General features: G+C 42.0%; 1 protein-coding gene across 2 annotated transcripts in view; it reads left to right on the plus strand.

Annotated features, from left to right (window-relative positions):
* Nucleotides 1-13,979, plus strand: part of PTPRB (protein tyrosine phosphatase receptor type B) — a 99,850-nt gene that overhangs the window by 14,724 nt on the left and 71,147 nt on the right. The window contains exons 1-2 of one of the 2 annotated variants that reach the window (XM_087814538.1): nt 8,986-9,071; nt 9,455-9,728. In XM_087814538.1, the coding sequence (XP_087670664.1) occupies nt 9,018-9,071; nt 9,455-9,728 (328 nt within the window). In that variant the 5' untranslated portion in view covers nt 8,986-9,017. Of the gene's footprint in view, nt 1-8,985; nt 9,072-9,454; nt 9,729-13,979 lie in introns of those variants that run through there. The other variant, XM_016198909.2, reaches the window with a different exon arrangement.

Here is a 13,979-nt window from a genome sequence, read left to right on the forward strand (position 1 = left end):
CACTACTTTCCCTTTTGTGCACACACAAAAAAGGCTGTGTTCACATTTTGTCACAGTGAAAATCACATGCACATAAAAGGCAACCATGAAATAGAATGTGTGCATTGAAAGGGGCTCTTCCAGCCGCCGCTGGTTCCCTGGCACACTGGCCTCCCTGGGCAGATGAAGGTTGCTGCGCTGGGCAGAAAGAATGGTGGAGGAAAGGGAAAGTGGGATCAAAGGAGAAAGGAAGATGTGCTGATGGAGAGAGGAAGCCTGTGGCTCTCTGCCCTGGCCTGACGCATGTCAGAATCATCTGGGAAGCTTTTTAAAGACACAGGTTGTAAAAATCTGCCTCAGACCTCCTGAATCAGAGTTGACTGAGGTAGGACCCCAACCCCAGACTGTAGAAATATCCCCATTGGTTCTAATGTCCAGTTAGGTCTGTGGTCCCTTGGAGAATAATTGTTAGGAAAAACACTGAACGCAAGAGAAGGCAAGCCCCGCTGGAGACAAATAGCCTGAATCTAATCACAAAGAAACGGCGGACACATGAACGTGGGGGAAGAAACTAGAAATAAGCACCTATATCATTCAAAAAGTTCACTGTCATAAAGATCATTCTAAAGGCTGAGGAAAGAATTGTTCCAGATTCAAGAGGATTAAGAAACCTGACAACTAAATGCAGTATAGATCCTGAGTTGGGTTATTAGAGAGAAAAAAACAACAAAAAAATGCTGAATGGATATTGTTGAAATGATTGACAAAATTGAAATACAGATTGTGGATTAAAGCATTATATCAATTTGAACTGCCTGAATTTGTTTAACTCTACTGAGATTACATGTTTAATTCAGGATATGTGCAGCCTACTCTGAAATGATTCAGGTAAAAATAGTATATATTGAGAAGAGAGAAATAAAGCAAATGTGGCAAAATGTTAAAAAAAACAAAACCCAACAACTAGTGGGTCGGGATAAGGGCATGTGGAAGCACTCTGCACAATTCTATACCTTTTCTGTAAGTTTTAAATTATTTCAAAGTAAGAGAAAATTTAAAAATAAAAAGAGTAGTTTGCTGAAGGGCATTAAGAGGGTGGGGTTCAAGGGATGTTACTGAATTAGGGACAGACCAGGGGCTCAGGCTAAGACCTGTCGGCCTTCTTCAAGGACCAGGGGAGAGAGGGTGGGGTGGAGGGAGAATGAACCAGAGAGAGAAATGATGAATTTGCAAGAAAAAGCAGTAAAGGCGAAGGTCAGCACTGGCGGGGGAGCCAGCTGATAAGTATAAAGATAAGATGAAGAAACTGGGGAAGAGACTGCTCAGTCCTTTCGGTCTTTGTCGTGTACCCTGGCTACATCCCGCTGCACACGCATGTTCCACTCACAGAGTAGCAGCTTTGAAACCCAGTTATTGTGAAGCATGGTGCAAAGTAACTGAAAGGGGAAATGCTATGAATTCCAGCAGCTGTCTTTGAAGTAAAAATCCTTTCCATTCTTCCCACACTTTGGGGGATCTGGCAACAGAATGTTACCATGGCTAAATCCAGATGAGGTGCCCAGTGGGGAATGATGTTCGGAGGTCCACGGGAGGCACTTGTTTTTTCATCAGAATTCTTCTGGTTTGGCTCTCTAATAGATCTGGGCCAGTGAGCACCCCCTCTGAGGGTAGGTTTACTGGGGGCCTGCCCTTTATCTGTGTGTCTGTGACCACTTGCGGTTGCTCCTCTTTCTGGCAAGGCCATACTCCCAGCTCAGAACAACAGAGCTCTGGAGAAGATACCAAAAGAGTGTGCTTTGCTAAGAGTTTTGACCCTGGTCACCTGAATCCGGTGACACCTGGATTATTGGAGGATTAGATCTGTGGAGTCACAATCCATCCATTTGGAGCAGGGGCTGCTTGGGCACAAGTTTCTAAGGCTCAGGTGCTAGCTATCCTTGGATTCTGGGATGCTAAGGTTCCCTGTCCGCACTGAGCAGCTGAAGGACACAATTTTGTTGCAGATTTACGAGTACTTAGTTATGCCCTTGTTTAGTGGTGGGGGTGTGAATATTTACTCTTGTATACAAGTAGGCTTTGAGTCTCGGCAACCTGGGAATGTGGGGAGATAATGAAGAGATACGACTTCTTTTAAGAGGTTTATCATCTAGCTGATGTTTTTTAGTATGTTTTTGAAAAACATGATAAGATCCTTTGATCTTCCACTTTGATCACTGCCGGCCCCAGCATTCAGAGGACTCTGAGATGCCCTGTGTCTGCCTCATCCAGCAGAGAAGGTGGGATGAGGAGCTGTGTGAAAGAGGCAGGCAGAACGTGGGCCCAACAAGCCTCCAACTTTTGATTTTTTTTTTTTTAAGGCAAAATCCAGATGTTTTTACATGTAAAATCTATTTTTTCAACATTATTTACTTATTCCAATATTTAAAAACAATGTTAAGATCACACTATAAATGCAAGGAAAGGCACCTGTGCTGGCCGAATAGTGAGTCCTGTTCGCAACCTCCAGAGAATTCATGGGAAGTAATGTTCTAGCAACAAGATAGACTGAAAAGAGAAGGCAGGGTTTTTAACTCTCCAATCCTGGCTTTTTAAAGAGGACATTTTTTTGTTTGTTTCTGTTTTCCTTTTTCTCAAAGCCAGTGTTAGCCATGTTTTGTTTATCTGCTGTCTTGGGGCTTGAATATTCGTGAATATCATGAGCTGGCTCCCGAAGCCGTAAAGTGTAACAGCCGGGCCCCCAGGCAGCCCGCCGGAGGCTCAGTGCCTGGACTGGGTGCCTGGGGGAGCAGGCTCCTCCGAGGGTGGGGCAGCGGGGCCTGCAAAGTGGGAATGAGCATGCAGCCGTGACAGAGGCTGGACAGGTAGTTGGTTTACAGTCACGTCTGGTTTTAAGTCATTTGTCTGCATATGATCAAAAAGCTATGACAAAAGCTATGTGGAGCCCATTTCCTCCATATTAAAAAAAAAAAAAAAATGATGAGGGGGAAGAAGGTGAGAAATTGGTGTAGAAAAAAATGTCAGGAAACCTTAGAGGTGTGCCTGAGAGAGATGGTGGAGCCTGCTGTGAGAGGCACATCCTGTACTCCCAACCCCTCCCTTCCAGGATTTAAAAAAAAACTTGGCAATGGCAAGAGTCAGAGCAGCCATTAAATGTCAAATGTCCTTTGTGCTGATCTACTGAAGGGATTCTCTTGGGTACGAGATTGAAAGCAATGATAACTTCTTATCACTTGGATCTTCTCAGAAAGACATTCTCCTCTGTGGACTTTGTCATTCTTCGGCATTACTAGGTTCTCAACATCCGTGATTTACTGGTATTCATACACTATTATTATTATTATTACTAAAAATCATAGTATCTAACATTTGTTGAGCCCTTTATCCAGGAACTGCATTATACATATAATATGCACATTCTCATCTAATCTTTGCAACTGTCCCCTAAATGCCTTTATTATTTCCATTTTTCTGGAGACCTATGACCTAGGAAAGTTATGATCTAGAAAGCTTATGACCTAGGATGCTGGAAAGAATCCTTGAAATATAAGTTTCCCAAATGGTATCTCTAAACAGAAGAGGATGGTTACAGGTGGGTTTTTTAAAAAAAAAACAACTGGTTATCAAAATGATCTTACCTTAAATTTTAATACACCTCTTTTTAAATGCATGACACCTGCTGCAGGTTAAAATTCTATTCACTTTTGCTGTGATTTGCTATTGAGCCAGTTCAAATGAAAACTTAGATTTGCCATCTTGTAATGGTTTTTAGTTGACACAATCCTTAATTACTTGGTTTTCTTCTTTTAAAAAATATCTGATGAAACACACATGAAAGTTGCATAACAAAAGTACTTCCTCTTCCTCAGAGGAAAAGGCATGAGAACTGGCCTGTCATCTAACATTTATTAAGTTTGCTGCATGTTGCTCCTTCTTCCTTTAGCATCTGCAGCTTATTTTTATTGAGAAGTTACAAATATAAAAATATGTACATTATAAATATATATTATATGCATATGTTATATAACATAAATATGGATAGTATAAATTTTTATATGTGTACATATATTACAAACATATATCATATGTTATATAAAATACTATTTTTTTTTATCACCGATGTACTTATTTGACACATTCTAAAATTGTTCAAGACCTTCCAACTCACTGACATAGTGGTTTTTTTTAAAAAAAAGAATAGTTATTGATTTTTAGGAAGAGAGAGAAAGAGAGAGGGAGAGAGAAACATTGATGTGAGAGACAAACATCCATCAAGCTGCCTCCTGCACCCCCTCTACCGGGGATGGAGGATCAAGACACAACCCAGGCTTCTGCCTTGACCAGGAATCGAACCCGCAACCTTTCTGTGCTGGGGATGACGCCAACCAACTGAGCCGCAACGGCCAGGGCTGACATAGCTTCCTATAACCAGAGATCTCAGTGAAATTTAAAAGGAGAAGAAAAATAAACTCTCACTAAGTCTCTTTCATATAAAATGTTGTCTGGTGCAAGGTTTCAGGTAGGGGGATTGGCAATCTAAGACTTTTGTTTGTAACTGAATAGTTCTTTCTCACCAGCCAGAGCAGGAAGGCTTGTTAAAAACAAACAAATGGAAAACTGGTTATTTGCTGCACCTCAGGGTTTCTGATTCCTTGGGTTGTGGCAGGGCCCTAGAATTTACATTTCTAGCAAGTTCTCAGATGATGCTGATGTCACTCTTTTCAAACGATTATCCTAAATTTACTCCCTCCCTCCCCTTTCTCCATTTCCGCCTTTAATCTTCTCTCCCACGCTGGCCTTTTCCCACCCCTTCCTCTTTCTCTTCAAAAATCAGTCTTCTGGTGTTTTTATTCCTTTGCCCTTCTCTCCTTTTTTCCCCTCTTCTCCATCCAGATGGAATATGTTTAGAAGGACTTGTTTAGAGTATTTATTCTCATAGCATTTACTGTGCAGCTATAAAGATTCATTCATTCATTCAACAAATATTTGTTGAAACTCTACTTTTATGCCGAGCTTTGTGCAAAACGAACAAGACAAAAAAGACTCTGCCCTAAGGGAATTCCCCATATGCCCTGGGAAGGCAGATAGTGCACAAACATAGAAATAATTAGACTATTACCAAGTGTCATTAATGTTCTGAATGAAACGGATGGGTTGCTGAGATGAAGAACAATATAAAAGGACACTTTTTCCTTGAGTTCAGAAAGGGCACAGCCCCTTAGAGATGTGTTTAAGCTGAGACCTAAAGCTGGGGAGGAAGATAGCCAAGCAGAGCACCTGCGGAAGAGTGGTCCAAGAGGATGAAACAGCAAGCACAAAGGCCCTGGGGCAGGGAAAAGTGGCTCCTTCGGGATGTCTCCAAAACCTGATCCATAGCCTGGCACACAGCTGGTGCTCGGTCAGTACTGGTTGCGTGAACAAGTGAATTATCTGACCCGGGCACTGAAGCATAGGAAGCCAGCAGGAGAGAGGAGAGAGATGGGCAGAGGCCAGGCCATAAAGGAAACTTTAGGTCATGAGTGAGATGACTGAATTAACCAATCAACTTTACCAATCCACGGTGCTCTTCTCTCATCCCTACACCTAGCACAAACCCTGATCTGAATGAAGTAGCAGTTCTCAAAGTGTGGCCCCTAGACCCCTGATGACCAGTTGTATCATTTGACATCTACATTCTTAATGTGACAAGAGCCACGTTTTCATCCATGAATTCATTATTAATGAATATGTAAATTATAACACTTATTCATTAATTGCGATGGCAATTTGTTTAAAAGGCAGGTGTTTGTTCACTTGTATCTAATCAAAAGAAGCCCCACCCTTCCCCTGCAGTCTGTAAGGTTTCCTACTCTCAAAGAGAAGAGGTGGTAACTTTTCAGGGGTGAAAAGTTACAGTCGCTGATCCCAAATTCCTGGAATGCAGTAACTTCTAAAGCAAATGCAGTGTCATTATTACACAGGATAAATCTGTTCTAAAGAACTTGAGGAATTCCAAACAAAGATGAGAACAAAGAAAAAAAATAAATAAATTTATTTACACTTTGTACGGTAGTTTCAAATAAACTTGTAGAAAAGATGGTATCTACCAGCTTTTCCGAATCCCACGTTGCCTTGAATCATTATAATTCTAATTTTTAATATTAATATAAGTGTTTTTAAAAGGAAAAATGCAACAATAATATCCCGAATTTAAACTTTCCCTCATCATTTCATATGTTAATTCTTATGGGTTATTTAGGCCCCACTAACTTTTGGAGCATTCTGTGTGAGCCTTAAAATTCTCAAAAAAGAACTGGCAGTCATACGTTTAGCAAAAAAATGTCTATGACTACTGGTCCTTTCCTTCACTCATTGCTATGATTCTTCATATAATTGATACTTAAATAGATAAAGGGCAATAATACATGATTCTAAATACGTGTCTCTCTTTGCTGGATCAAAAATAAAATAAATGTATATAAAGAAGTCATTCCTTCTTTTTTTGGAAAGAAGTCATTCCTTCTTTTCTGAGTTCCTATTCCCAAGGCATTATTAACAACTCACTGTTAGTAACACAGAACTTGGAAGCATCTAGACTGTGTTGTGAGGAGGCTTTGCCATTGCTTTCTTGGTTAGTCCCCAAATGTTGCCTTTTTGGTCCGTTTTCCTGCACCAAAAGAAGGATTATAAGAAAGGATTGGTACACAGTGTACTGGAAATGAAAATAATTTAAAAATGAACTTATAGGGTACAATAGGTTGCTGGCACGTAGCGTTTTTTTAAAAAGATGCTTGGGAAAACTTGGAGAACATAGGATCTGTTGATTATTTCTTCAAAGAACAGAAGAGCATTTAGTAAATGTGGATGAAAAGATTCCAAACTTGAAGAGCAATTTATGAGAAAATTTTATAAACCTCAGCAGAAAAGGCAAAGATTGGCAGTAGAAGTTGGGAAAGTGCTACCTATGTGAAGGATACATTTTCAAAAGAGCAAAAAAGGTGATTTGGATGCAATTTATAACTAAGCAGCCTAACATTTGTACAGCACATTAGAGTTTGCAATGGTGCTTTAGCATATGTGATCTAGTTTTTCTTCGGAATAGCTCTGGGAACCATTTAGAATAGATATTATTCCAGTTTTACAGATGAGGAAAGCACAGTGTCTTCTGAACACAGCAAAAAAAGGAGATGTTGAAAAGAAAGAAAGCTGAAAAAAGACCCCTATAAAGGCTGCGGGAGGCCTGTGGGCTTGCAGTATCTGGGGGAGAGGTGGGTGCCATTCCTGGTGGTGCAGAAAGGCCTGCCAGGCCGTGAAAGCTGTTGAACTTGGGCGCAAAACATGGAGGGCAAATGCTCTTTTCTTTAGTGACCTGAACAGCGAAATAGCAAAGATTCAGTTTTTCCAGAAACACACATATGTTTTAAGTTTGACCTTCTTTGAGTGTTTGCTAACTTGTAAAGTAAAGGAGATTTGAGATCTTTGGTCTGGCTGCAGAGTGAAAGCCCACAAAATCTCTGAAAGAGTAAAAGCTTCATTTTTTTTCATTAAGAGATTAAAAAAAAAAAAGTTTCCAAAAAGAATTGAAATAATTTTTACTTTTTCCCTGCTTTTCCTCAAAGTAGATACAGTTGATATAGTAACCAATAATACAGCTTTATGTATATATAACCTATTTGGAAAGAAGGGAATATGTCATCTTTTTCATAGATTTTGCCCTATAGTATTCTGACTTGAAAATTAAAATGTGAACTCGCATCTCTTTTGGCAGCTGTCAGGGATGGCACCCCCAAAAAGCAATCAGATATTATGAAAGTTGTTGCAACACGATTATCACCTGTTAATTAATTGTACAATTAAACATTTTTGCTCTTTGGTTATTGGTAACTTTTAAAATCCATTTTCAGATACACAATCATTCAGATGCTGAGCCGGTTGCTGTAAAGCATATAGTTAGTCCTGAAAACTGCGTAAATTCCTTTTTTTTTTTTTTTTTTGGTAATCTGTCGGGGAGCTGAGCCATCAATAGTATCTTCCACAAGCGAGAGTTTATATTTCTTTCTTCTATTCCTTGGACAATTATGGATGCGCAGTGATGAAACTGTTCTGCCTGTGGGTTGAACAGTTGGTTGTGACAATGCTTGTTCTTGGTTAGCACCAGTTGCCTAAGATTTCGGGAGGACACGGACCTCTACACAACAGAAGCGGGAAAGTGAATGGCAGAAAGGCGTAAAGGTCAAGTTGACAATGGCAAAGGTCCTCTGGGGGGGGTCTTTTCCCCTCGCTGGTGTCGGGGGATGCGCACTGGGCCCAATGAATGCTCTGAGGTGAGAAGGGCAAGAGCAGTCTAATAAAAGGCTTCAGGAAAGAGTGTGAACGACCCAGGGAAATCTGCTGTGGTTCAGTTTAGTCCTGGGAAAAAGAGGCCCTGGAGAAAGCAGATGAGGAAGATAGGAAGGAAGACGGGGAGGGGGCTCTGGGTGTGGAGGGAGGCAGGGGCAAGGGTCGGGGCTGGACAGTGAGAGCGCCGAGCGGGGCCCAGGGCCACCGAGTGGGGAAAAGTGAAAGTCGGGGGGGCAGGGGAGGAGGAAGCGGAGCTCCGCGGCCCCAGGCGGGACCCCGGCCCGGAGCGGGCGGCGCGGGCGCGGCGCGGGGGCGGCGGCTCGGGCCGCCTCGGGCGCCCTTGGCAGCCGCAGGCGTTGGCTCCCGGGGGCGCCCTCCCTCGCCGGCGCATTGTTCCTTTGCCGGGAGACGAGGAAATTGCCTTTTGATTGCGGAAGTCCGCGGACGGGCGAGGCAGCGCGGGTCAGAATGGCAGCGTGGGAAGGGCGGCGCGCAGCCTGCCCCCGCCGCCTCCCGCGCCCGCAGCCCGCCCGGGGCGCCAGCAGCAGGAGCGGCAGCCGCGGCCGCAGCAGCCCCTGCGCGTCGCCAGCCCGCGGGGAAGCGCCCTGCGCCCGCCGGGCGCGCTGAGCGCGCGCAACAGGTGCCCCCCCCCCCCCCGCACGCGGCCGTCGGGCCGGGCGCCCCAGGCTGTCGGCGGGCCGGGGCGGGAAGCGCCGCCCGCGATGCCGGGCCATGGAGCCGGGCTGGCCTTGTGGACCGCCCTGAGCCTGCTGCAGGTGAGCGGGCGGAGGCGAGGTCGCGGGGCCCCGCGTCCCGTCCCGGCCGAGAACCGAACTCCCGCCGCGCTGTCGGGTCTCCTGGGTTATGTTCTGGAGAGAGAGGTGGCCGAGTTTCTTTCTCTCCCTTGGGGAGAAAGATCCTCTTCTGAGCCCCCAGCCAGACTGTCAAAGGCAAAAAAAAAAGCCCCCTTCGTTCACCTGCTGCCCTGGGGAAAGGGCAGCGGGGAGAGGTTGCCACCCCCCGCCCCCCGGCCTTTTCTCGGCGCGCTGGGCAGGGGGCGGGCTGCGCGGAGGCGTCGCGGGGAGCTTGCCTTGCCGCGGCCCTGGCCCTGCGCCGTCCAGGCTGCGGGCGTCAGCTGCCGTCTCTGGTTCCTTTGCAGGCCGGACTGGGCGAGCCCGCGAGATGCAACTTCACCGTGACGGCGTCCCGCGTCTCCAGCCGGGCCGCCTCTCTCCAGTGGAGAACTGTGGGGCCGCCCTGCAACTTCAGCCTCGTCTATAACAACGACACAGCTGGGTTTGCGAGGTGCCACCCCGTGAGGATAGACAACGCCACCTATGAGTGTAACCCCAAGGATTTACAAGCGGGGACCAACTACACCTTCAGGATTGTGCCTCTGGATGGAGAAGAGAGAACTGTGGCCTTGCAAACAGGTAAAGGGGTGACAGGTGCCGTGGGATGGCCAGGCCGCTCCAGGCTGAGCCCTGCCTTATCAAGCTGGTGTTTCATTTGAGTTCCAGGCATACAAAAAGTAAAGGTAAAAAGGCCGGTGAAGATAAATCTCTTCAGGTCTGGCCAGAAGCAGCTTGGTTGAGTTCCAGATACTTCCTTAGCGCTGAACACAGCGGATTAGCCGCTTCTAGGGGGAAATAAAGCAAAGAGACACTGTGGGCTGTGGAGGGGATTTGGTAAAGTAATGTGGTTTGAGCTTCCAATCCATTAAATTGTCAAGCCCTGGAATAATTTTAAGTAAATGTTTTTAGAATAAATACTGGAAGTGCAATGATTAGGAATATGCCTTTTCTGAACTTAGTTTTCCTTTTGGAACCAGGATATAAAATCTTTAGGAGTAGAAGAGAACCATTCATAGGAGAAAATTTAAAAAGTCCCTTGAAATGAGGGGAAGAAAATTATTTTGTATCATGTGAGTAACTAAAACAGCGCCTTATCAGAGAATGTCCTTTGGTTACTCTGCACCTCAAGTCAGTTATTTTCTTTACACGTTTGGTAAACCCTTCCATGCATATATGCATGCTAAGTTTGTCTTTCCTGCCTCAGTTTTCTTATCTGTAAAATGAGCGTGGTAGACTTGATCATTTAGGTCCAGGTTCTTACCAAGTGCCAACCACTTAGGTAGGGACTCTCATGCATGTTACCTCATTGATCCCCATGCCACCCCCAGATGTGTTCTAGATTCTCTGATGACTTTGATGTTTTAAGATGTCATTAGTCTTCCTTTTAACATTATCTTTATTTGTTGCAATAATGAAGACCTACTTTCATCTAGAAAGTCAAATTTAACTGAAAAATTACAGAAAATTTTAGAAATGTGTGGTCCTTACTATTCTTTCAAATGCAACCTGAATAAAGATCACTGCTTCAGCCACAGTACTTTCAAGAGGTGTGAGAACTTTCTGTTCTCAGGATCAGGAAATGGAAGTGGGTTCATGAAGTGAGTCAATCAAATATTAATTCTCTTATGTTTTCAAAGAAAATTTTAAGTATGCCCATTTACATCACTTGACTTACTTCAGATGAAACTTTTAGATAATTTCTGAGACTTGCAAGAACTTAAATTGAAAAGAGACACCACTTGTTAGACATTTAGTTATATTTTTACATGGAGTCCGAGAGACTGAAATCAACCACGTAATTAGAACATTTTACCAAAGTTTAAGCAGCTGGGTTTTTAGTAATAAAGTTGTTGGTTTCTTGATATGTGAATATAGCTTTCTGATCACTCAGACTGCTAAGACATACTGTGAAATTTATGGCAGCTTTCAGATGTGTTCATTACATTTGATAAGGGGTCTGTGTTGCCTGGAACACATGATTTTTAAAAACAGGTGAGCCGTCAGAAGCTTATGGTAGAAAGGATGAAGGCATTCATACGCCAGAATAGTTATTTAATCCATAGGTTTTACTTTTTGAAAACATACACATACAAAAAACGTTGATGGAAAAGGACTTTGTGTGGGTGTTACTAGTTAGAATGCCCTTTGAGTTTAATTATGAAAGTAGATGTTTCAAGTCCAGAGACATTTGTGAAATGTAAGGAATATTTGCATTTTATTAACTGTTGAGTTTTTTTAAAAAAAGACTTCATCGGCATTCACAATGGGTTGGCCTCCAGGTTCTCATCATTTTTCTTAAAGAGTCACTTTTACAGTACCACAGATACACGTTACACTGCAAATTTTACTAGCTCCGTGATAAATGTGAAGAGTGAAACTTGCAGGTGATGTTTGTAAAATGATAATTTTTTCACACTTATGTGTATGATGGTATAACCCTTCTTAGGATTCTCTACATTTTACAAATAATTTTATTTAAGTAAACTTTTTTTAAACTTAAGATTTAAAATCATTTTTCAGGAAGGATTATTTTGGTTGGTTGTTGATTTTTTGTTAATAGTACCTTCTATATTTTAAGGAAATGTGTGGATTTTTTTTTTTAAGAGAAAGAACCAGTATTCCTTTATATTAATTGCTAAGCTACAGAGATGAGATCTACAAATTATATTTTCGTGTATTAAAACAGGACCAACTAGTGGTATAATATTAACTTTGAGATATAATTTCAAACAGAAAAGTCATTCAAAGTGTATTGTGCTTTTTTTTATGCCAATTTGCCTGTCTTGTTGGTCTGGAATAAAACAGAGTGAGAACAAGACATGATCTGGCTTGAGATAGAGCAATTGCTTAGATTATCTCTCCAAGTGTGATTTGTCTGACTGTTTTTCCTAATACATTTTCTAAAACAACTAGTTATTTTGATGTCATGTAGACATGACCTTAAAGATCAAAATTTTAACTAAATGGGAACTATTTCAACAACAACCAATTTTCACCCCAGCTTTTAAATCTGAATTAGAAAACATATGTATTCAAATTCAGTTCATCAACCATTTACTGAGCATGGATACTGCAGTGAAAGACGCCAGTTAGCAGTTGGTGAGTTTATAAAGATGACAAACAATACATGGTCCCTGCCCTTGCAGTCCTGTGCAGAGGTGAGAGAAGGTCATGATGAAGGCGGTGACAGAACTTTACCACATCTTCCCTGTGTGAAGACCTTGACCTGCCTCCTATATGTCATTCTTTCATAACCATAGAGAAGACATGGGACAGTTCTCAGGTTTCTTTGACTACTAAATCATCCATGCAACAACCATAATAAATTGAAAGCCAAATTATTTAGTTGTGACTAAAAATAATTTGAAAGAATTGTTGAGTTGTGGTTTCATCAGAAATCAGGTATGAAGGTAGCAGATATTGAAGAACTCAGTACTTTTGCAATACTGTGTCCTCAGTTTAGAGCAGAAGCTGAGAACTGGTAGCCCCTAAGGGTGTGTAAGTGTCTAAATAATAGATATGTTTTATTTGGGTCACGCCAGGGTGGTGAAGAATTTAGTTTCACCAGCATTAAAAAATGGAAAATTTACATAAAAACCAGACTTAGGGATTCTCTAAAAATATTGGAAGATTTGGTAAAACTGGGCCACCAGCATGCCTAGAACTCTCTAGAACTGACTTGTGGTTTCTCTCCTTTTAGATAACCAATTCATTTGACCACTTCATATTTCCTTACTTGATTATATCCCAAGGACATTTGAGTTTGTTTAAATTAAACTTTTTAGTCTTCATTTAGACCTTTTGGGGGGCTTTTAGCTTTTTATCAATAAGAAGTAGTTCTTTAGCACCTAAAATGGCATCTAGTACATGGTACATGTTCAATAAATATTGATTAAATGGATGGGTAGATGAATGAATGAATGAACAGATGAATAATTGGATCTATGCATGAATTGATAGATAGATGGACAGACAAGTAAATATGAATGAAACAAATGAATATGTTAGTGGGAAAATGTACATATACCATGACTATGGCCTATTCTCCTTGGGTTATGGGTAAATTATGGAGTCCAGGGAAGTAGTCTGGTGGTAGGAACTTCACCTATAGGAAGAATACTTAGTGGCATACACCTTCTTGTTAGTTTCACCAGCTTATTAATGAGAAAAAAAAATTCAGCACTTTTAATATGGTTAATTCCTTTGTCTTTAATAAAAGAAAAATTTTAGAAGCTGTAATTACCAAGTCATCATATCAGCGATTATTTCCACTTCAAAGTGTTGCTTATGGTACTAGTTTACTAGGGCTTCCATAGCAAAACACCACAATCTGAGTGGCTTAAACAACAGAAATTTATTTTCTTACAATTCTGGAGGCTAAAAGTCCCAGATCAAGTTGTCAGCAAGTTTCTTCTGAGGTTTCTCTGATTGGCTTGCAGGTGGCCACCTTCTCACTATGTCCACGCATGGTGTCCCTCTGTCTGTGTTGTCTGCATCCTAATCTCCTCTTCTCATCAGGACACCAGTCATATTGGATTGGGCTCCTCCTAAAGATCCCATTTTAACTTTATTAACCTCTTTAAAGGCCTTATCTCCTAATACAGTCACATTCTGGAGTATTGGGGGTTAGAGCTTCAACATATGAATTTTAGAGGGACACAATTCAGCCCATAACACGTGTATAGCTTTAAACATGGGCCATGATTTCTCAATAGTGTCTGTAAGCTATTTGCATCAAAATCTCTTGCAGAGCTGGTTGTAAAGGCATATTCTTGGCTTCTACCCAACATGTAATGAATTTAGAAAGAGTGGATCCTAGGGTATCTGATT

This window comes from Miniopterus natalensis, chromosome 2 (assembly GCF_054644295.1).
Source record: "Miniopterus natalensis isolate mMinNat1 chromosome 2, mMinNat1.hap1, whole genome shotgun sequence".
Classification (NCBI taxonomy): Eukaryota; Metazoa; Chordata; class Mammalia; order Chiroptera; family Miniopteridae; genus Miniopterus; species Miniopterus natalensis.